The sequence below is a fragment of the Delphinus delphis genome, chromosome 4 (assembly GCF_949987515.2).
Source record: "Delphinus delphis chromosome 4, mDelDel1.2, whole genome shotgun sequence".
Lineage (NCBI taxonomy): Eukaryota > Metazoa > Chordata > Mammalia > Artiodactyla > Delphinidae > Delphinus > Delphinus delphis.
In genome coordinates, this window is record NC_082686.1 from 75,013,355 (window position 1) to 75,037,606 (window position 24,252).

Consider the following 24,252-nt stretch of genomic DNA (forward strand, 5'->3'; position numbering starts at 1 on the left):
TGATTATCTGTAAAGGTTTTATTTTCTCCCTCAAATCTGAATGATATCATTGCTGTGTAGAATAATCTTGGTTGTAGGTTTTTCCCTTTCATCACTTTAAATATGTCCTGCCACCCCCTTCTGGCTTGCTGAGTTTCTGCTAAAAGATCAGCTGTTAACCTTATGGGGATTTTCTTGTATGTTAATTGTTGCCTTTCTCTTGCTGCTTTTAATATTTTTTCTTTGTATTTAATTTTTGATAGTTTGATTAATATGTATCATGGCATGTTTCTCCTTGGATTTATCCTGTATGGGACTCTCTGCCCTTCCTGGACTTGATTGACTATTTCCTTACCCATATTGGGGAAGTTTTCAACTATAATCTCTTCAAATATTTTCTCCATCCCTTTCTTTTTCTCTTCTTCTTCTGGGACCCCTATAATTTGAATGTTGGTGTGTTTAATGTTGTCGAAGTGGTCTCTGAGATTGTCCTCAATTCTTTTCATTCTTTTTTCTTTATTCTGCTCTGTGTTATTTCCACTATTTTATCTTCCAGGTCACTTATCGTTCTTCTGCCCTAGTTATTCTGCTATCCATTCCTTCTAGATAATTTTTTATTTCGTTTATTGTGTTGTTCATCATTGTTTATTTGCTCTTTAGTTCTAGGTCCTTGTTAAATGTTTCTTGTATTTTCTCCATTCTATTTCTAAGATTTGGGATCAACTTTACTATCATTACTCTGAATTATTTTTCAGGTAGACTGCCTATTTCCTCTTCATTTGTTTTGTCTGGTGGGTTTTTGCCTTGCTCCTCCATCTGCTGTGTGTTTCTCTGTCTTCTCATTTTGCTTAACTTACTGTGTTTGGGGTCTCCTTCTTTCAGGTTGCAGGTTTATAGTTCCCGTTGTTTTTGGTGTCTGCTCCCAGTAGCTAAGGTTGGTTCAGTGGGTTGTGTAGGCTTTATGGTGGAGGGGACTAGTGCCTGTGTTCTGGTGGATGAGGCTGGGTCTTGTCATTCTGGTGGGCAGGACCATGTCTGGTGGTGTGTTTTGGGGTGTATGTGAACTTATTATGATTTTAGGCAGCTTCTCTGCTAATGGGTGGGGTTGTGTTCCTGTCTTGCTAGTTGTTTGGCATAGGGTGTCCAGCACTGTACCTTGCTGGTCATTGAGTGAAGCTGGGTCTTAGTGTTGAGATGGAGATCTCTGGAGAGCTTTCACTGTTTGATATTACATGGGGCCAGGAGGTCTCTGGTGGACCAATGTCCTGAACTCGGCTCTCCAACCTTAGAGGCTCAAGCCTGATACCTGGCCAGAGCACCAAGACCCTGTCAGCCACATGGCCATGTACGTGGGGAGTTTCTTGCTTTTGGGATGTCTGAGGTCTTCTGCCAGCGTTCAGTAGGTGTTCTGTAGTAGATGTTCCACATGTAGATGTATTTCTGATTTATTTGTGGGGTGGAAGTTGTTCTCCACATCTTACTCCTCCGCCATCTTGAAGGCGCCTCACCTCACTTATGGTGTTTTCTCCCAGAGCTAGAACTCCCTGGTGGCTGTTAACAGGTATGGTGATGAAAATCACCACAGAAGATGGAAGACAGCTTTGTGGTCATTTAATTCATTCTCTACAAAGATTAAAGTTAATCTCATCCTTAATAAGCATCCTCTCTTCATTTCAGTTCTGTCAGAACAAAAGTCTCTATATCCTTGTGCCCCCTCCTGTTTTCTTTCTGGATAGTTTCTGCACACATTCAGTGTCCCAGGAATGGTGCGTGAACGAGTGAGTGGGGACCACTCTGAGAGGAAGATATCTGACTTTGTTTTTGTTTTGCTTCCTGTAAGAAAGACTGTAATGTGTGATTTCTGTTCCATCCTCCATATACTTCCAGGGACCAGGTAGAATCAGACCTGATATTTCTGGGATTGCTGATCTTGGAGAATCGACTGAAGGAAGAGACAAAACCTGCCCTGGAAGAGCTCATCTCAGCCCGGATAAGGACTGTAATGATCACAGGTATAGAACAAAGTGTGTGTGAAAACAGGAAGAATTTGATGTGGAAATAGGCAGAGATTCACTCATTTAGCAAATTTTGTTGACTTGCTACTATGGGCCAGACACTGTTCTAGACACTGGACATGGACAACAAAATAGGCAAAGTTATTACTCTGAGCATCCTTTTACATGGGTTAAGATAGAAAATCAATCATTCAATTGAATAAACAGCTACCAATAAGTGTTATGAGACACATAAAACAGGTGATGTGGTAAAGTGTGTCTGACCAGCTACTTTAGATGAGGTGTCCTTTCTGAGAGGGAACGTTTGAAATACCACCTGAATAAGAAGACATAAGCCATGCAAAGATGTTGATATTTATTATTAAATGTTCGGAGAAGAAGAATGCTTAGTCAGCATGGTCTGTAAAATACACTGAAGGCCCATCAATGAGAGCTACAATTCTGGAGATTAAAAAATGCTGTCCCTTCTACTCCCACTCCCAAACTCCAAATCACAAACAAGGGAGCAGTGAGAAAAGATGGTGCAAGAGAAATGTGTGAAATTTCTTAATGAATGCTTCTGAGTAGAGAGTCAGTGATTTCCTAATGCATTCATGATTTTTGAGTGTGTATTGCCTTCCCTTTCTCTGCTCTCGAAGTCAGATGCATTTAACTCTATGAATTCTGGCATCAAGATACAGTCTTGCCCCACGAAAGCAGTCTCTCCCTATCCCACTGTCCTTGAACCCAATTTGATGTTGGAAACTCGAGAATACATTCACCTCCCCTTTGGAGCTTCTCCACCCCCCTCCACTACCACACCCTCCAGTCCAAGAGACTTTTGGATCACTTTTTCCCTCTCCCTTCTTAGCCCCTCTGCCCAACTTCTAGGTGCTGCTGAGTTAGTTTACTACTTATTAGAATTCCCCTTACATTATGACCCTTCTGTTTCAAAATTTTTATTTAGCACTTATTTTACACAGTCTCAGAATCTATCCTTTACCAGTTAGATTTATGTAGAAGTAAGAGCTCATCGCTCACAACACTCCCTCTTCACTTCTTTCATATTGAAATTTCTGTTCTGCTTCTTTCCTTGCTTGGTTGTAATTTTTCTGAAGAATTGTCCTTGGATGGGTTGGAAGGGTGATATGCTCTCTGATCTTTTATATACCCTGAATTATCTTTCTTTGCTCTGTCTGATAGGTGAATGATGTCTTGCCTGAGTATAGTATGTTTGGGTTAGAGTACTTTTTTAAAAAAAATTTTATTGGAGTATAGTTGATTTATAATGTTATGTTAGTTTCAGCAAAGTGAATCAGTTATCATATATCCACTCTTCTTTAGGTTCTTTTCCCATATAGGCCATTACAGAGACCTATATTACACTACTAATGTAGAGAACTCTACATTACAGAGTAGAGTTCCCTGTGCTATACAGTAGGTCCTTATTAGTTATCTATTTTATATATAGAGTCCTTTTTTATTAATGGTCTGTAGGTTTTATTCTTTTGTCTTCCAGTTTTTGGTATTGCATATCACAAGGCCAGTGGAGTCCACTGTAGGTAACTTGTTCTGTTTACATATAATCCTTTTCCTTTAACTTTGGAGTTTAGAAATGTTACCAAGGTGTGCCTATATGTTTGTCTTTTTTCATTAATTTAGTCTGGAACATTGTGAGCATTTTTAATCTGTCTTCTTCTTCTCAGGAAAATTTCTTCTATTGTTAATTAGGGCTTTTGTTCTCTCTCTTTCCTTCTTCCCTTCTGGAATTTCCATTATTCACATGACAGGCTTCTTGGATCTATCCTCTCAGTCTCTTATGTTTTTTTCTTGTAACTCATATTTTAAAATTTTTCATATAATTTTTAAAGGCTATATTCCATTTACAGTTGCTACAAAATATTGGCTATATTTCCCATGTTGTACATAGATCCTTTTAGTCTATCTTACATAACTCTCATATTTTTATAATTTTTCTCTGAGCTTTAAGGGTTCTTTTTTTGCACCGAATTTTTTCAAACTGCAAACTCGGGTATCAAAAATGAGGATGATCTCCTTCAAATCACCTCTTGAATTGTGAAGTTCTTAAATTGTGTTTTGGAGTAGGAGTGACTTTAGAAAACCATGTTTTACCTGTGCTCCATTTGAGTTTCCTAAGTGCTCTCATTATTTTTAATGCAGTTTTCTTCTGTCTCCAGCAGCTAGCCTGCTTTACCAGTCATGTTCTGGTTGTTCTGCCTTATATTTCCTTATCTAGCTTCCAGAATTTCTTAAGTAGGTTTTTATCTTTTTTTGTCAGATGGTTGAGGATCAGGCCTGGGCTGCATGTCCTAAACAACAGACCTCTCGCAGGTGACAGATGGCAAAACGGTCTGTGTTGCAAAGCAGATGGCTGTTGTCGCCCTGCTGAGGCATGTGGAAGAGCCTCTCACTCTCAGGGCTCCCTGTACTCTTCTGATCTCAGGCTAGAGCATCTCCCTCCCCGCAGTTAGCTCTTCTGAGGATTCTCAAAGTATTTTGGTAGAAACCTGGGAGAAACCATGTTAGGGATAGCCAACCGGTTGTTACATTATTTATTTTTAGTGGTTGCTCTACGAATCACTATATCTGTACCTACCCTTTCAAGAAGGCTTATCATCATAAACATCCCCTATTTTCTCTCCTCTGTTATTGTTGTGTATATATGTGTATGACATACAATGAAACCCCACCAGACAATGTTAGAGTTTTAAATTTCAACAGTCAAGAGTTGGAGAACATAAGTGAAGAAAAGTCGACTTTATATTTATACAGCTCTTTATTATTTCTGTTCCTAAATGTTCATGTCTTATGTTGCAAGTTTCCCTCTGGTATCATTTCCTTTCAGCCTAAAGAACTTCTTTAAGTATTTCTTTTTGAGCATATCTGCTGGCACAAATTATCTTAGATTCCCTTATCTAAGAATGTCTTTATTTCTTCTTCATTCCTGAGAATATTGTCATTAGCTATAGGAGTCTGAGTTGACAATTTTTTTCTTTCAGCACTTTAAAGATGTTCCACTATTATCTTGCCTTCATGGTTTTTGATGAGAAATCTGTGATAATTTGAATTGTTTCCCTATATGTAATTTATTGTTTTCCCTAGCAGCTCCTAAGATATTTGCTTTATCTTCGGTTTTTTAGCAGCTTGATTATGTGTCTGGGTGTGGTTTTCACTGAATTTATCTTGTTTGGGATTCACTGAGCTTCTTGAATCTGTACATTTAAATCTTTTACCATATTTGGGAAGTTTTCTGCTATTATGTCTTCAAAACACTTTTTTCCTGTTCCAATCTTTCTCCTCTCCTTCTTGGGCTCTAATGACATGAATGTGAGTTCTTTTGATATTCTTCAATCTTTGTTCTTTGTTTTTTCAGTTGAGAACTTCTATCTTGTCATTTATTTCAAGAGTATTAACCTTCACCACATGGAGGAGGATTACAATAGCTGCTTTAAAAGCATTGTCTGATAATTCCAACATCTGGGTCATCTTGAGACAGGCAACTATTGAATTGTTTTTTCTTGAGAATTGGCCAGATTTTCCAGGTTTTTCACATGTTGAGAATCCTGAACATTTTGAATATTATGTTGGGATACTTTGGATCCTGTTAAAATCCTCTAGAGAATGTTGAGTTTGTTGTTTTAGCAAGCAAAACTCTGGAATATGGGAGGTGACTAATATCATAGTTCAATTCTTGAAGCTTTTGCTATCCTTCTTCAGGTTTGCTCCGCACGTGCACAGCTCTGGGTTGAGCTTGGGGCTTACATAGTTCATACACTGAATTACTTTCCTTGTCTAGCTCTCTTCTTTCTAGGATTTCCCTCACAACTCTTCAGGCCTCCAGTGCCCCTTTCCTGGTTCCTTTGGCCAGAAAAAAGTAGGTTTTTCTTGGAGTTTTAGCTATCTGCATAGCTCTGGGACTGGGGCTCACACTCAGGTCAAATTACATGAGAGGAAAGAGAAAAAAAGCTGAGAATCTCTCCACCTTGTAGATTATTTCTCCAAATTTGACTCCCTTTCACATTATGCCATTTGTGTTTACTTTTCAAAGTCCTCAGGTAGGTTTTTTTAATGGTATTTTTTCCAGAGTTTTCCATTGTAATCAGTGGGAGAGATAGATTCTAGTGAGCTTACTCCATATTAGCTGGAAGTGGAACCATGAGATGTCATATTAAACCAGTAGAGTTTTGCTAAACATTTACTAAGCTGTTGACAAATAACAGAAATATATTTGAACTTTTCCTTTTTAATTTTACTTCCCAATCCCTGGCAAAAATATACTAGTAGGTCATAAAGTAACCAGATGAAAAGCAGCAATAATAAGGAAAGGGATCACAGAATCATGGAAGGTCAGGGCTGAGAGAGATCTTAGAGACTAGTTCTTCTCGCACCAAAAATAAGGTCTGAACTCCTTACCCTAGCTTTCTAGGTTCTACGTGAATTGGTTCTGTCTCTTCAATCTCATCTTGGGATACTTTTCCTTTCTTCTAGGTGACAATCTTCAGACTGCAATAACAGTGGCCAGAAAGTCTGGAATGGTTTCTGAAAGCCAGAAAGTCATTCTCATTGAAGCAAATGAAACTACTGAGTCCTCATCAGCATCTATATCTTGGCAGTTAGTCGAAGAGAAGAAACATATTGCTTATAGGAATCAGGTATACCCAAAAGCAGACCTTCTGCCATATTATCTGACTCATCACACAGTGTTGACTACTGAGCAGCTTTGACTGGCAGAGGTGTACAGGTGACCTAGGGTCAACATACTTCTCCAAATGTCTAACATGTATACAGTTCAGAGAACTCAATTATATCATTTTCCCATACCATTCCTACTGAGCTTTAAGGTATGGTGCTTTCCTGGGTGCTGGAAATAATCCATTCTTTTAAACTTAAAAAAGTCTTTAGAAAGAATATAGTAAGTGGGGCTGCAAGTCTAATTTTCCATTTTTTCCCTTGCTTGCCAGCCATCCCACTGGGTTCAAAGGGCATTTAGTCCCTAAGAGAGACACTGCTGTGTGCATTGGAAAATCAGACTATATCTTCAGGGTGGGAAGAAGTTTTATTCATTTATCTCCAATCTTGTCAGTATCCTATGTCTATTATGTCCTTGTGAAACAATATTAATTCTGTAAAAAAAAAAAAGGAAAGTTCTCACCTCAGGGAGGGATTTGTTAAGCTGCAATTCTTTTGTATTTTACCCTTGAAATGTGTGAAATGTGCTTTTTTCTGGGACTCACTGAGATCAAATCAGGATGAGAACAGGACGAGAGTAAGTGTTACCCCCCTGTTCACTAGAGGCTGTTGATGTGCAAAGATTGATCCAGCAAAGAGAAAGTGCTTCTCTGAGGAATCAGGGCCGGAGTGTGACTTTTATAGAGAGATCCCAGACTGTCATTGTTGCCTTCGCTCAGATATGCTTGTGGTCCTAACCACTCTATCAAGTCTAAAATTACTGCGTCTTGCCTTGCAGGACAATTACATTAACATCAGGGAAGAAGTCTCTGATAACAGCAGAGAGGGAAGTTACCATTTTGCCCTAAGTGGAAAATCCTTCCAGGTTATAAGTCAGCATTTCAGCAGCCTACTGCCAAAGGTAAGTTCTAAGAGGGTACCAGTCTCCTAGTAAAGATGCTAACAATGTCACGGAGCATGATCGTAAGTAATTTCAAACCTCTAACTAGGTTAGACATACCTATCGAATGTATCATAAGGGAAGTAGATAAGTTTTGCAGAGGTCACTGCTGTTTCATTTCCTGCTAGATTTAAAATAAGTAAATTTGATTAACTAATTATCCATCATCTATAGGATTAAAATATTAGTGACTTCTCAAGTGATAAGGTTGCTTTGGGGGAGCTGTCACTATATTGCTAAGGTTAGGGGATCTCACAGTATAGTGTAAATCCAGCAATTATACAGGAAGGCAGGCCCCAAATAGAGGAATTCCATTAGGTTTTTGATAGAGGACATCTGTACAAAAGAGGGTCAAACTTAAAACTTTTCTGATGAAGAACAAACCCACAATGAGGGCAGGTAAGGTATATACATAAGAAAACATGTGAGCAAACTAGAAAAAGATTGTGTCCAGTGTAAAGCAAAGATAATTTATTTGTATTCAATTGCTCATTATCTTAAGTACCGTCTAAGAAAAAAAGAATGAAGACTTTAAAGCTGAGTGAACAATAAGCTGAGTTTACAGCCAAGAAGAGCAGGGAGCACACAGCTGTAACACAGAAGAATTTGGACTCTGTAGGATGGGGTTCAGGTGGATGGAGCTGGTACAGGTTTTTATACAACAATCCATTAATGTGACAATCCATTAATGTTTCAGAGCCCAAATTAGGCTGGAGATATCAACTGAGTTTCACAGTTGGTCAAGCCCAGATGGTATGGTTAAGTCAAAGACCACAGATAGTCACCCTCTCATCTCTAGGCTATTTTTCTGCTAGATCTGAACAATTTTCTGAGAAGCAGTTGCCTCCTTTCCTTCTCCTGGGATCCTGACCTCTTGTTATCTTGCAATTTCTCATACTTTACTGGTTTAAGGTTCCATCAAGCTCAGGGTTTTTCAGGACGACCTCCTTCATGGCCCCTGAGCTAAATGCCTGTAGGTCATCATTTTCATCAATTATGTCTATTAAGTAGTCATTTTTACTGATTTTGGTCTTCCTGATCACTTATCTGATGACCAAAGTCTCAACATCTGTCTTAAAATCCAAAGAAGGACTTCTTGGAAACAAATATTTTTCTCACTCATGGATATCATTACCCAGTCAGTGTTCTGAATGTTATCAATTACTTCATGTATGACCAGCTGACATAATAAAAAAATTTTCCCTTTTGCGTTCTTTACAGATATTGATCAATGGGACCATCTTTGCAAGAATGTCTCCAGGGCAGAAATCCAGTCTGGTGGAAGAATTTCAGAAACTAGAGTAGGTCTTTACCAATTCAGATGGTGTGAAGTGCATGGAGGCATGACAGGGGGAGAGTAAGGAAGTCACTCAGTTTGGTTAGGGCAGTGGTTCTTAACGTAGCTACACATGACAGTCACCTTGGGAGCTTTGAAAAATTAGCAATACCAGGACACCACCATTCAGAGATTCTGATTCAATTGCTCGTGTGGGCACTTGGACATCAGTATTTTTTAAAAGTTCCTTTCATAAGTCAATTATGCATCCAGAATTGAGAACCCCGCTGAACTAGAACATAAGGGGGACAAGAAATAACTCTGGAAAGGTCATCTGAACTTGGCTCCTAAAGGTACAATGAAAATTTAGACTTCACTTTTACAAATTATTTTCACGGTTATGATACAGGGAGGTCCCTATGACAAGAGATTCACATAACCCTAAAAATATTAAAACATTCTTATGCCAAAGCATCCTCTCCATCCTAAATCAGAAAACTATTCTTAACACAAAGGGTCTCCATTGTCAGAATCCCATCATTGGGGATCCTTTATTTCCTGTTAATGGAAGCCCATGGAGTCTCAGAGGCACCTCTGGTGCTGGACCACACTCACACAGCTCCAACTCCTACCCATCCCTAGTCCACCCTCATCCTCATTGACTCAGTCACTAGGCAAAAGATCTATATTCAAAAAGCCCTATCTTCTCAATATGGCTAAAAACCTCCACAGTAAACTCGTTGCCTTAGGTAGCAGTGTGGAAGAGAAGTACAGCAAATTCTGCAAACACTGTCAGAGTGCTCCTACCTTAAAAAGCAGACTGTCTTCGTCAACAATTCAAGAGAGCGGTATTCATCCGGCCTCAGAAAGCTATCCTGAAATGGGGATATATTTTCTTTCTTCAACTTCTGGTCCTGGCACCACATTTTTGAGTTGAGTGACAGCTGACACGGTGGATTTCCTCTCCAGTTACTATTAATGTCACCAACAATAATTCTTATTTATCATTTTAGAATACATCACTTCACTGAATACTCATAATGCTTGTAGGGGAGAAAAATGATAGTCAAAATGGGGAAGTGATCAGGTCAGAGATCCAGATCTTCTGGCTTCAAATTCTGTGCCTTCCCCACCATGCCATGCTGTCATATAATCGTGAGCATCCTGTTTTACAGCTGACAGAGCTGTCTCCTAGACAGAGAAGTGCGGGGTCTCCTTGAATCGCTTGGAGTCAGGAAGCCTGTATGGGATTTCTTAATCCATTGTAGGAACTGCTGAGTCATACTTTATTTTAGTCAAACCAGACTGTTAGGGAAACTACCTTAAAATAAATAATAAGTTTGAGCCTTAAGTAATGAAGCTCATTTTATCTTTTTAATTAGAGCAATTAGAAGGTAAGATTGCTTTGATCTCCCCTACAATTGACACGGTTCCCCTTTTAGTTACTTTGTAGGTATGTGTGGTGACGGAGCCAATGACTGTGGGGTAAGTAGCTGTCAGTGTGTCAATTGTACTTGCTTCAAGCCCTGTAAGAGATAGTATCCCCTGGGATATATACCACCTCCATTCCTCCTGAAGGAGAAACTGATGTGGGCGGTTTGGAAAGGTTTTAACCAAAGCCACACAATGACTCAGTGGTCAGTACAGACTAAATGGGGAAGAACTTGGTTCTGCATTCCCCACTTCTTTAGCTAGGTGTCCCAGTGCCACCTCTCTCTTATGTGGCAGGCAGAGCAAAATTTGATCATCTCCTGGCCACTGCTTGGGCCCACAAGCCACTTCGTGGGCAGCTTAACTAGCCTTTCTTGTGTGGCCTCAGGAGACATGTGTGTGAGTGTGCATCTATACAGTAAGCTGACTCTTTGCTTTCAGGCTTTGAAAATGGCTCACGTGGGCATCTCTTTATCAGAGCAGGAGGCATCTGTGGCCTCACCTTTCACTTCCAAAACTCCAAACATTGAATGTGTACCTCACCTTATCAAGTAAGTAGGTACTTTTCCCCAGCATTGTTTTAATGTCTCTTGACTTTTAGGTGCAGACCCCTTTGTTTTGCCAGGCAAAGACCAGTGGAAATGTGTGTCCCTGGGCAGGGAGGGTGCTTTGTGGGAGAAAGCAGTCAAACATTCTACTCTGGAGTGGACTTACCTCCTGGGAAAACAGTGGCATTTCTAATGAAAATCACTGAATAGATTATTTTTAGAAGATTAGAATCTGGAACTTGTTGCTGCTTTGAAAATGTCAATCATACTCTTCTTATTATTATTTTAAATGAATCTCCTTAGATACTTTCTTAATGGAGAATTGACAGAAACTTTCTCTTCCCTACTTGCTTTCCTTTCCTCTTACCTCTTTATGCTTCCTTGGAATATCCTTCCTATCCCCAGTTTTCAGAATATTTATTCATCTTTGCTGCTTCTGCTACAATTTCCCTTGGTGCTTTGTTCCCCTCCCCCAACCCCAGAATATGTACTTCTGCTGCATTTTGTTTGAATGATGGAGATGGTTAGCATTGTGGCTGCTTCTGGTTATTATAACTAGTATGTGTTTACAGTTTATAAAGTGCTTTAATGCCTAGTATCTTATACATCAAAACAGCCTGGAATTGTAGGGATGGTCACTATTTCTTTTACAAAGAAACTGAGGCTCAGAGAACTTGATGTATCGAAGCTCACAGCCATATAGGATTGAAGATTGCATTAGAATTAATTTTGTTTCAATGTGTTTTATATACAAATATCATATTCCTTCCACCACATTAAAATAATGATTTGACTAGGTGCTCCCCGTTTAAAAAATGTATTCATGCATCTGACAAATATTTATAAAGTAGAGACTTAGGGCCAGGAACAGTTGGAGGCACTGGGGACCCAGAAGCAAATAAATCGAACGTCCCTTGATCTCACGAAGCTTTCTTCCCGTGAAGAAGCTGGGCAATAAACACACACAGAAAAATCAGGGGTAGCGTGAAAAGTTGGAAGATGGCTTGGGCAGTAGAATCGGCTGCTTCAGATGCGGTGGTGTGGGGAAGCCTTTCTAAGGAGGTGTGGAGGAGAAACCACCTTCTAGGCGGGATAAACAGCAGCAGCAAAGCCCTGATACAGGAAAAAGTCTAGTTTGAGGATCAGGTTTTGGAATCCCAGGAAACCATTCTGACCAGAATTAAATTTAAACTCTATTTTTTCCCAAATGAATGAGATAAAAGTGGCATTTCATAAGTACTCTGTTTTACACTCTAAATATATACTATTCATTCAAAGTCAATCAACAGTAATACAAATGAACAGGCTTATTGATTCCAGTCTCTTTAAATTTGATGTGTGCCTAATTTGAGCGCGCCTATTGTCTTAGTTCAGTTTTAGAAAAAGTTGGGACTGCCAAATGAAATTTGAATGAGATGTTTGCAAACTCCTGAAGCACCTGAAGCATGAAAATAGCCCCCAAACCTGCAATCTTATTTAAATTCCTCAGTTCACAGATGAAGAAACTGTGACCAAGAGAGGGAAAATGACCTTTCAAATCACATTAGTGAGTAGATAGGAGATCTGGGACCAGTTCCCAGGTCTCCTGACTCAGAGCTGAAATAATGCCTGCAGACAGGACAAGAGTAACTCTACATTCGGGCTCCAAAGCTCCATTAAAGGCCTGTGGACCTTGGCCTGGATTTAGTCTTCCTTGAACATCTAGCACACTGACTGCCGGCTCCCACTGGCTCAAGACTGTCCAGTCTGTCAGACAAACAATCGAATTATCAGGCTTTGATTTTTTTCTTCTGAGCTCAGCTGAACAGCACAGAATAACTGACCTCATTTCTTTTTGTGACTTTCATTTCATTACTCTTTCATTTCTTTTCTCACACAGGGAAGGACGTGCAGCTCTCGTTACCTCATTTTGCATGTTTAAGTACATGGCTCTGTACAGCATGATTCAGTATGTTGGTGTTCTGCTGCTCTACTGGGTATGACTTGAGACCTAGCCTCTTGATTAGTGAGAGCTAAAACAAATAGCGGTCACTGGCAATTTGCAAAGCCTCTTAAAGAAAGAGTGCACGTGGGATGTGTCGAGTACCAACAGCCTCTCTAAAACTATCTTTAACGTTTTTGAAAGTAAATCAGAAATAGACAAGGATACAAAGGAAAAGTCGTTGGTGTCAGTTCTCTGACTCTCTGACAGAAGTTTCTCATCTGGTTGTAGCTGAGGTTCAGAACTGAAGGTAAACTTTCTCTCTCACTGTCGTTTTGGCTTGCCTGGACCAGGTCTCTTACCTTCCCAGTTCCAGTGTGGCTCCACCCTAGCATAACATTCGCTAGAGAGGTGCTTCTCTAATTGGGGTTCTGGTAAATGTTTCATAACTGGCCCTCCCTGGAAACACAAGCCCCGATTATTAATGTTTACCAATTTCAATGGCATAACTACTCCCACCATGGCTGATTTCAAGCTATCTACCTGACGTCACTGAACATGGAGTTGGGAAGAGATGTATTATACAGTAGCATACCATTCTATAGTACTTGCACCATATAGATACAAGAGTTGTAAATAACCTTAAGACCATTGATAATATTTAAATGTAGGAAAATGATTAGAGAGTGATGAGTTTGGGCTATTACCTGTGTTTTTAGTGTAATTTATTTAATGGTAAATTTGTATAATTTAAGTTTTTATATTGGCTGTGTTTAAAAACCAGCTCACAGAATTCGTGAAGCTTTAGCAGTTGACTTTCATGAGTTAGTACAAAGCAGCATATCACTGATTCCCTGAATACAGGGACTTGAAAATTGGCATATCATGCCCCCCAAAGCACATAGGTCTTGTGATGGTTTTTACTATTTAACAAAATATGAAAGGAGAAAAGACATATCTAGTATTTGTGAGCTCAACACTTGGGCTTATTCTGTTAAGTAACACTGAGAAAGTGAATTCCATTTGTGCTGAAGGTATGTAGATTCATCTCTATGTCTTGCCCCCTTGCTCCTGGTATAAGGGTTTTTACTTCCGTTATTTTCAGATTATATAAGTCCTTTTCCTCTCACTGATGAATGGGCTGGAAAAGGAGAGGCTGTTTATAGAAATCTGTCCCTAGTTTGGAATCCCAATAACTCATTATGCTCAAAAGTAGAGTTAAACATGGGTCATCATTATCTCCTTTCCACGAAGGGGGTGGGGGGGGGGAGGAAGCAAGTTTCTTGAAATCAGTAAGACATGAACTTTTTTTTTTCAAGAATATCAAGATGCTTTATCAGGACTTTCTAACAACACCCAAGAATGCAATTAGTGGGTTTAGTTATTCTCATTTTCCATTGGTGAAATTTAGGTAAGATCACCACACATTTGTCACTGACCATTGGGAATGTGTCATTTTGTTGTGTCAGACCAAACCCCAAACTTTCTGCTAACAAGTAGAAAAGAGACTAGAGATGAATCAGAGTGAGATGTTCCCCTCAACAGGGGTGACACTGATGCTCAAAGGAGCAGCCCAGAAAGCACACTGCAGTGGCCCTCCTGGCTAGAAAGGAGTTTGCAGGCTTGTCTTTGGTACCCCTGCCGACACGACCAGGCCCCTGATACCATCTCCTTGGTAATTTACTTGAAAATCCTATGTTGCAGTGAGAAAATGAGTGCAATTGATGTCACATTTCATCCAGAAGGTTATAACTTTTTTGAGCCACTTTCCTTTTTATTTTCAGGAGACAAACAGCCTTTCAAATTACCAGTTTCTATTCCAGGATCTGGCCATTACAACTCTTATTGGTGTAACAAGTAAGATGTCTTTTAAATTTTCTTCTCAGAGATACTCCCCTCCACTTGCTTCCCTCTGCCCCTGCAGGGTTAGTTCACCATTGAGGGGTAGCAGCTATAGCCGCAGTGATGAGTGACTTATTCCCAAAGGGCTATGGTATGCAGAGAGAGAAAGGGGAAATAGAATCTTCATTTTTAAGTGTTGAAAGTGTTAGCAGAGGAAAAGCTGGCTCGTTGTTTTGCTGTTTTCCACAAAATATAGAGCTTCTATAAATGGTCACTAAACCTTTAAAATGAAAAAAAGCACCTTGAAAACTGACTTCAGTGTGCTTTTAGGTATAGTTATGGTCCAAATGTGCCCAATTTATAGAAGTTAAATGGCTTTTATGTTTCCCACTTCCAATCCTAACCTCTGAGGATTTAGAACAGAGATTAAATGTAATCTTGCCGTTATGCCACTCTCACCCACCACCTCCTAACTGATACATGAATTGTCTCCCCAGTTTCCCCGCTATGGGATTTTTCCCCAGCCTGACCACTATCCATCATCTTTACCATATTCTCTGCTTTTCTCTCTTATATATGAATGCCACCAGCTTCACTTGTACTTTAGATCCTACCTGCTCCTACCGCCTCAAGGATTTTGTTCCTGGAATGATCTTTTTCTCTATCACCAACTTTTCTCTGGTCCACTGGATCATTCCAATCAGCAGATAAATATATTTTTGTATCTTCTTTCTTTAAAACCTCTTCTATGACCCCAAATCTACCATTAGCTACTGTCCCCTTTATTCTCAAACTTTCCAACCTACCATTAGCTATTGTCCCCTTTATTCTCAAACTTCCCAAACAGTTGAGTAGACCCACTTTGTCCACTTGCCATCTCTAATTCTATTGTCATTTCATTTCCATCAGCCGGATTCTAACGTTCACGGGCATGAATTCGGATTCTGGGCCTGTGCAGTTGTTTGGTGGAAGGCAGTGGTTTCCTGGCACATATGTAACAGCCAGCTCTCCAAACAATTGTAGATATGCATGTGTATGCATATGCATAGAAGCTTATTATAAGCTTTACTAAAAAGAAAAATGTGTAGTGAGCAATTATCAAATAACAATAAAGTATACATTACTCCTTCTTGCAGTTTCCATTTAGCCAGTGTATTCTCACAGAATGCTTTAACTGAGTTTCATCAAAGTCTTGTATCCGTAGTCAATATATTGTTGTGATTGATGACTGAAATAGGTCTGATGTGAATGAATGTTTGTTGACGTTTTTCTTTACCTGAGTGAGCAAAACAACACAGACTTATGCTGAAACTTTAATCATTCATCAGTCATGTGAGCAACTTATTCGCTAATCTGGATAATAGTTCTTGAAATCTGGAAGAATATTTCCTCAGTTAAAAAACAATTGTTCATGATGTAATGGCTACAGACGTGACCCACGTTTAAGTTCAATCTCCATTATTAACTTTAAGAACAGAGATAATGCTAAACTGCAGTAAAATCATTAGGACGTTATCAGTTCTGAGGATTCATTATCTTGGTTTTTTTTTTTGCGGTACGCGGGCCTCTCACTGTTGTGGCCTTTCCCGTTGCGGAGCACAGGCTCCGGACGCGCAGGCTCAGCGGCCATGGCTCACGGGCCCAGCCGCTCCGCGGCATGTGGGATCCTCCCGGACCGGGTCAGGAACCCGTGTCCCCTGCATCGGCAGGCGGACCCTCAACCACTGCGCCACCAGGGAAGCCCCCATTATCTTTGTTTTTAAGATAATATTTATTTAATTGCAACTTTATATAGTATTCTTCTAATAATGGCCATATTTAATAATTGGCTTACAAACTTAGTGGCAGTTGGCTCTTGTGAGCTCGTATGAGCCAACTCCAGACACCGCTGGCTGGGAGGGTCCACATTACTGATACATTCAAAAATACCAGAATATACACACTACTGTATATAAAGTAGGAAAACAACAAAGACCTACTGTATAAAACAGGGAACTATACTCAATATCTTGTAATAATCTGTAACGGAAAAGAATCTGAAAAAGAATATGTGTGTGTGTGTGTGTGTGTGTGTGTGTATAACTGAATCACTTTGTTGTACTAACACAACATTGTAAATTAACTATACTTCGATACAAAAAAAAAAGTACCAATCTTAGACTGCCTCTTCCACATGCCTCCTGGTCTTGCTTTCACACTGTTTCCACTATTTCATCTTATACCTTGTCGTCATAATCTTAACAGCTATCACGCCAACTTATGGTTTAAAAAACTTGCTCAAAAGCTTTGCTTTCAGAGAACATATGCAAGGAGAGTAAGTACTATGCACACTTCGGCTGTCTCTTCCCCCACACTGCTCTTGTCAAGTGCACCAATGAATTCCTTGCGGTCAACAGTACTGATCACTTCTCTTTCCTCATTGTACTTGGATCTCTCAACAGCACTCTTATCCTTCAAAAGGTTTCTTCTCTTGACTTTTGTGATGCCACACCCTGCTGAATTATCTATTGCCTTAATGAATACAGCTTCCTCATGTCTTTTGCTGGTCTCTGCTCCTTTACCTGTGCTCTAACTTTTAGAATGTTCCAAGGCTTGCTTGTTCTTAGGTTCTCTTGTCTTTTCAGTCTACACAATCTCCCTAAGTGATTTCAACCAGTGCTATGGCTTTAATGTTATCTGTATGCTGATGAATCCCAAATTTATGTCTCTAGGCTTGATGTCTATCCTAAATTCTGGAAATGCAGCTGCTAAGCATCTAATCTTGGATATTTACCAGGACGGAGACTTAATGTGCCCAAACAGAATGCTTTATTCTATCAGATCTGATCTTCAACAAAATTATTAAATATTTACTGAGTGTCTGGTTTGTTCTACTTACGGTAATAGGCACTTGATATACGTCAGTGGAAAAAACCATAGAAATTCGTTTCCTCATGGAGCTTGTATTCTATTGAAATAGTACCACAATCTACCAAGTTGTTCACATCGAAGACCCGGAGTCATCCTTAATTCCCCTCTTTTCTTCACCTTTACATATAATATCTATATATATATATATACAATTCCTATTGGCTCTACCTCCGAAACACATCCTACATAGCTTCTCTCCATCCCTATTGTAGCCACTGTCACAAAGCCATGTCACCTCCCCTGTGGATTACTGCGATACCTTCACAACTGACCTTGCTTCTGCTCTTGCTGACTTCTCCTCACCCCAATTTACCTTTCACACGGTAGTAAGACTGTTGTTTTTTAAATGTAAATTTTATCGTCATCCTTCCCATCTCCACTAAATCCAAAGTCTTACATGATGCAGCTCTGGCCTACTTCTCCAGCTTCACCTCTAACCATATTGCTACCCACTTACTTGTTCCAGGCACCCTGGTCTTTCTGTCTTGTGAGCATTGCCAAGCTTGTGGGCACCTCAGCACCTTTGTTTTTGCTATTTTCTTTGCCTAAAATACTCTCCCTGTAGATCTTCCTATGGTTCTAGTCAGAAAAATGTCACCACTTCAGAAAGGTCACTTTAAATAGTGACCAAACCAGTTATTCTCTATCACCACACGTTCTGCTTTATTTTTTTCACACTACTTTTCACAATCCAAAATTATGATATTTACCTAAGTTTTTATTTGTTTTTGCCTGCCTTCCCTCACTCAGTGTGTGTACTTCGTGAGAACAGCACCTTGTCTATCCTGATCACTGCTGTATTCCCAATACTTCTAACAGTGCCGGACATATCAAAGGAGCTCATTAAATATTTGTTAAATCTACTGTAAGAACATCCTTGGGCAGTCCTTACTGTTAACAGAGTAATCCTTTACATCAAGCCAGATCTACCTCTGTGTAACTTTCACCCATCTCAGACTTCAGTTCTGCCATTTGGGGTGGCAGAGAATAGTCTGATTTTTCTCTCCAGAACAGTTCTTCAGATATTTGAAAACAGCTCTCATTTCTTCTGTGATTATTCTCTTTCCCATAACAAGCATCTCCAGATTTTTCTCTATTTTTTAATATAATTCATTGTGAAAAGAAGATGGAAAACATTGCAAGAGATAACAAAGAGAAAAACCACCTATATCCTCCTATATCCTGCTATCCAGAGCTAACAAATTAAAGCATTTTGATGTATTCCCTTCCAATTATACACACACACATACACACACACACACACACACACACACACACGTATAGATAAAGAAATTTGAATTATGTTTTCTATATAATAGTTGTGCATCCTGTTTTTTTTAGTTTAACTTTATGACCACTTTTTTATGTGTACATATTTTCATTCTTTTTTATTGTGCTAAATTATACATAACATAATATTTGCCATTTTCACCATTTTTAAGTGTACAATTCAGGGACATTAATTGCATTCACAACATTGTGCAACCATCACCACTGTCTATTTCTAATTTTTTTCATCACCCCAAACAGAAACTCTTTACCCATTAAGCAATAACTCCCATTGCCCCTCCACCTAGCCTCTGATAACCGCTAAACTATTTTTTGTCTCTATGAATTTGCCAGTTCAAGATGTTTCAAATAAGTTGAACCATACAAGGTTTATCCCTTTATTTCTGGCATATCTTATTAGCATAATACTTTCATGATTCATCTATGTTGTAGCATGTGTCAGAACTTCATTCTTTTTTATGGGTGAATAATATTCCATTATATATATACCACATTTTAATGTTGATGTGTTGAAACTCAACTGATTCTTACGTGTTGATCTTGTATCCTGCAACATAGCTGAATTCATTTATCAACTCTAGCAGTTTTCTTGAGGATTCTTTGGGATTTCCAATATTTGGTATCATGTCACTTGTGAATAGAGATAGTTTTACTTCTCTCCTCCAACTTGAATGACTTTTATTTCTTTTTCTTCTCTAATTGCTCTAGATAAAACTTCCAATGCAATGCTGAATAACAGTGGTGAAAGTAGGCATCCTTGTTTTGTTCCTGATTTTAGGGGGGAAAGCTTTCAATCTTTCACCCTTGAGAGTGATGTTAACTGTAGGTTTTTTATTACATAATATATAATTACGAGGATTACATGTAATATGCTAAATGTGTAACAATCTAGTTTGAATAGGTACCTTAACTTTAGTAGCATATAAAAACTCTGCTACTTTACAGGTCTGTCTCCTCCTTTTATGCTATTGTTGTCAAATTACATCTTTATCCACTGTGTGCCCAGTAACATACATATATAATTGTTTTTTATGCATTTGTCTTTTAAATCATGTAGGAATAAAAAGCTGAGTTAAAAAACACAAATACAATAATATAGGATTTTATATTTGCCCAAATAATTACCTTTACTGGGAAAAATGAGTACGCCAATAAAGAGATAGACATAAAAGAGGATTCTTTAAAAAGAATGTCTTTGGGCTTCATTTTAAAATTTCTATCTCTTTAACACTCTCCTTTTGTTCACATTATTTCCCTGATTTCCTTCAGTTCTTTGAGCATGTTAGAAACAGTTGTATTAAAGTCTTTTCCCAGTAAGTCCAACGTCTGGGCTTCCTCAGAAATAATTTCTGTCAATTTATTTTATTCCATTAAATATTATAATGTTGTAACTCTGGAAATCAGATTCTTTCCCCTCCCCAGGGCTTGATGTTTTTTGTTTTGCTGCTTTTTGAAGACTGTAGTAGTCCATTTATTTAGTGACTTTTCTAAACTGTTTTTGGAAAGATTAGATCAGTTGTCATGTGTGGTCACTAAAATCTCTATTGCTTTAGCTTTTGTTCAGCTAGTGTTTTAACAGAGATATCCATAAGTTGAATTCCATGAGTTTAAAAACATGAACAAAGAAATACCTCTCCCAGTCTTTGCAGACTAGTTCTGTGCTGGGGCACTTCAACACTTAACTAAGCTTGTGCTGAGTCTAGTGATTATTCAGGGCTGAAAGCTTAGGGTCTTTTCTGGTCTTTTCTGAGCATACATCTTTGGCAGGCACATGGCTTTCTATATTCCCCAACATGCACAGGTACTTTTGAATACCATAATTTTCCAAATAAATGCTCCTTAACTTTTCTTTCTAGGCTTCAGGTTGTTATTTTATGTCTCAACTGTAATCCTTTGCTCCCCATGACTATGGGTAGCTTGTTAGCCTTACAGTGTTTTTAAGGAGTGTATGCTGCTTTTCCGCCCTGACTAAGTTTTTTATTAGGCAAAACAGAGATGAACACCTTGCATCAGTTCTCCAGGTAGCTTCCAGACAGGTTAGAACAGACATACACAATAATTTGTGGATAAAGTCTGCTTTTCCCCTTTTGTAACCAGGATCCCCCGCTGGGAATGCAGACAACCATGTTCAAGACTGCCATTGAGCTAAGGAGGGAGGGGGGCAAGGGAAAGTAAAAATGGGCAAGGGCAAGTAAAAAAAAGCTTTCTTCCCATTTTTAAGTTGTCTTTTTCTTGACTCAGCATTTGCTTGTTTGCTGTAACTTTCATCTGTTTTTCAGAGTTCTGACAAAGTTGCTTCTGACAGTTTCCTTTTGTTTTTCAGTGTTTCTGTAGAGGGATGGGATGTTGGAGTTGCTAATCTGTCACTCCTCATTTTGTTATTAAATATTTGAAAACATTACTTCTTAGTGACTGTATGTTGTTTCATTATAGAGATGTACCATAATTTATTGTAAATGATGCTGTGATGAACATCTTCCTACATCTCTGATTTTTTAGCTTAGGATAAACTTCCAGAAATGGAATAGCTATGTTAAAGGTTATGAACATTTTTCAATCTCTTCATATTTATTGCCAAACTGCCCTGCAGAAGGTATTTTTGTGTCAATATACGTTTCCACAAGCAGTGTATGAGAGTGCTCACTTCATCACTTCCTCATCTATAATGTAATAGTCTTTGCTTATTTAATAGGGGGGGAAGGGCATCTTGTTGTTGTTCTGTCTTCTCTTTCAAGAATTCCTCATATGACTTGAGTTTGAATTCATTCATTGTTTTATTCCCTTACTTTGTGATGTATCAATATTTCAATTTGTCAATTTCCTCAGCTATATGGGCCCAAGAAGTTACACCATTCTTCTGATGAAGAATACAAAATTTTCCTGCTCTCATATACATATAAAACTTGAATTTATTTTGTAGTGAATTTGAATGGTGCCTATCCCAAGCTGGTGCCTTTCAGACCTGCAGGACGGCTGATCTCCCCGCCTCTGCTGCTCTCTGTGATTCTCAACATTCTTCTCAGCCTGGCCATGCACATTGTGGGCTTCATTCTGGTTCAGAGGCAGCCTTGGTATTCCATGGGGATGCACAGGTATGATCACAGCCTTAGATTGTCACATTCTAATTTCTGTCAAACATCATCTGGCCCATATGTTGGGAGGCAGATGGGTCTTCATTCTACTAAAGCTTTGGCTTCCTTAAGGCCCTTGGCAGTTTTCCAGTGATCTCTTCTTTGTAGCACAGTTTGGTGGCATCATTCATTAGCACTTATCTTTGCTCATCTTGAATGATAGTGAACTCTGACCATCTTTTATATCTAGGGTGACCATGCATTATAGTTTGGCTAGGCAGCCCTATTTTAAGCCTGATATCCCAAAGAAATGATTATATTTTTTCCTTTCACATTCAAATCTGTGCCTGTTGGATGATAAATTGTATAGTCACACTATCTGTAAATGTTCAGAAATCTGAAGCAAATAGAGGGAAGTGTCATGACTTACTCATATCTTTTTCTCTCACATAGTCTTACGACATTATTGGTGCCCAATTTATTGAATAAATAACTTGTTGGATCTGTTATCTATCTATTTATATCTATCATCTATCTATCAATCATCTATCCATCTACCCAAAATATAGATCTATACATGCTGGTTTCTTTCTCCTTACTTTTCAGTATATTCTTTCCCAAAGCGTAGGCAATTACAGAAGCATTGAGGACATGTAGTTGTGTAGATACATATGCTTCGTAAGGGCTTGTCATCTCACTTCATTAGCTTCTTTGGTTTCCTTTTTAGTACCTGCACAGTGCAAAATGAGACCATCTCAAAGTTAACCATTTCTCCAACTGCTCCAGATAAGATCGGAAGTAATGGTGTCTTCACAAGTTTTGAGAACACTACTGTATGGTTCTTGGGAACAATCAACTGTATCATTGTGGCTCTTGTCTTCTCCAAAGGAAAACCATTTAGGCAGCCCACATACACAAACTGTGAGTAGAACTGTACCATATCAGAGGTGAGAGGTCATCAGAGAGGAGAACAGATACTCCTGGGTCACTCAAGGAGCAATTGCAGAGTTGGCACTCATCTAGGGTCTTCTGACTTCCACTCCAGGGCTCTGTAAACACATGCAGCCTTATTTCCTGGTCCTTTGCTACCTCCCTCAAAGCTGTGTTAAATACTAGAGTTTCTTAATCCACCACTTCCTTTCCCTATAAATTTGTCTCTAGGTATCTTTTCATGGGTTCACTCCAAATTGGGAAGACACGTTTAATTCTCTGCTTGTCAGTACTTGTCAGAATTCATCTCAGAGGAGGTGGGGAGAAGGGTCACAGCGCTCAGTTGGAAGTGTCTCCTGCCATGAATACAATGGTCGGGATGACACTGTGTGATTGGCAGTTCTGGGAGCGGGTCCAGCCTGGAGGAGCCTGACTATAGAAAGTTGTTGAGATTCTTGGCCAAAGTACCTCTCACCTCCTTACAGTCCGGGCTGAGGGTGGGGGTGAGTGTTAGGAGAAGTAGGTGACCTGTTTAGCTTTTGGGACATGTATTTGCATAGCATCACTACCCCTCTAATTGGGAAAATTTAGAAGCACAAGTTGAAGAATCAATATCCTTAGAAAAATCTGTTCGGAGAAAATTATTTTGCTCTTCTTCTTGGGATGAGGAAGCAATCGAATGCTGACCTCCGCATGATTGCAATTCAAACATTTGTTTATTTACAGTCCTCCTTTTTCCCAGAAAAGGATTTGAGGCAGATGATTTTTTTTTTTTTTTTTTTTTTTTTGCGGTACGCGGGCCTCTCACTGCTGTGGCCTCTCCCGTTGCGGAGCACAGGCTCCGGACACACAGGCTCAGCGGCCATGGCTCACGGGCCCAGCCGCTCCGCGGCGTGTGGGATCTTCCCGGCCCAGGGCACGAACCGTGTCCCCTGCATCGGCAGGCGGACTCTCAACCACTGCACCACCAGGGAAGCCCAGATGATTTTTTTTAACATCTTTATTGGAGTATAATTGCTTTACAACGGTGTGTTAGTTTCTGCTTTATAACAAAGTGAATCAGCTATACACATACATGTGAAGTGAATGATTTGCATTAAAGAGACTCAGATACTTGGATATCTCCAAGGCATTTATTGAAAACGTTGTTTTGTCAGTATTACCCTATATGTATGTCCCATTTTTATTAATTGAAACATATAACATGCATGTGAAATTTTCCACTTACCTCAAGGACATACATAGAAATTGTAGAGGTGAGACCCATTGCATAGAAGTGAGTACTTTTCATCTGTTTTGCTGAGTTTGGTTGTAGAAATCAAGTAAATCTAATCGGTGTTAACCTAGAATATGTGTATCAATGGATGTGATACTCTGGACTCAGATTTCTCTGAATGATAGCTTGTGTTC

General features: G+C 39.2%; 1 protein-coding gene across 1 annotated transcript in view; it reads left to right on the plus strand.

The window, feature by feature from the left end:
• Positions 1-24,252, plus strand: part of LOC132424820 (probable cation-transporting ATPase 13A4) — a 144,926-nt gene that overhangs the window by 113,343 nt on the left and 7,331 nt on the right. The window contains exons 18-27 of the mRNA XM_060010933.1: positions 1,867-1,991; positions 6,483-6,646; positions 7,462-7,584; positions 8,845-8,924; positions 10,342-10,384; positions 10,772-10,881; positions 12,758-12,854; positions 14,584-14,656; positions 21,762-21,933; positions 22,640-22,833. Of these exons, the coding sequence (XP_059866916.1) occupies positions 1,867-1,991; positions 6,483-6,646; positions 7,462-7,584; positions 8,845-8,924; positions 10,342-10,384; positions 10,772-10,881; positions 12,758-12,854; positions 14,584-14,656; positions 21,762-21,933; positions 22,640-22,833 (1,181 nt within the window). The remainder of the gene's footprint in view (positions 1-1,866; positions 1,992-6,482; positions 6,647-7,461; positions 7,585-8,844; positions 8,925-10,341; positions 10,385-10,771; positions 10,882-12,757; positions 12,855-14,583; positions 14,657-21,761; positions 21,934-22,639; positions 22,834-24,252) is intronic.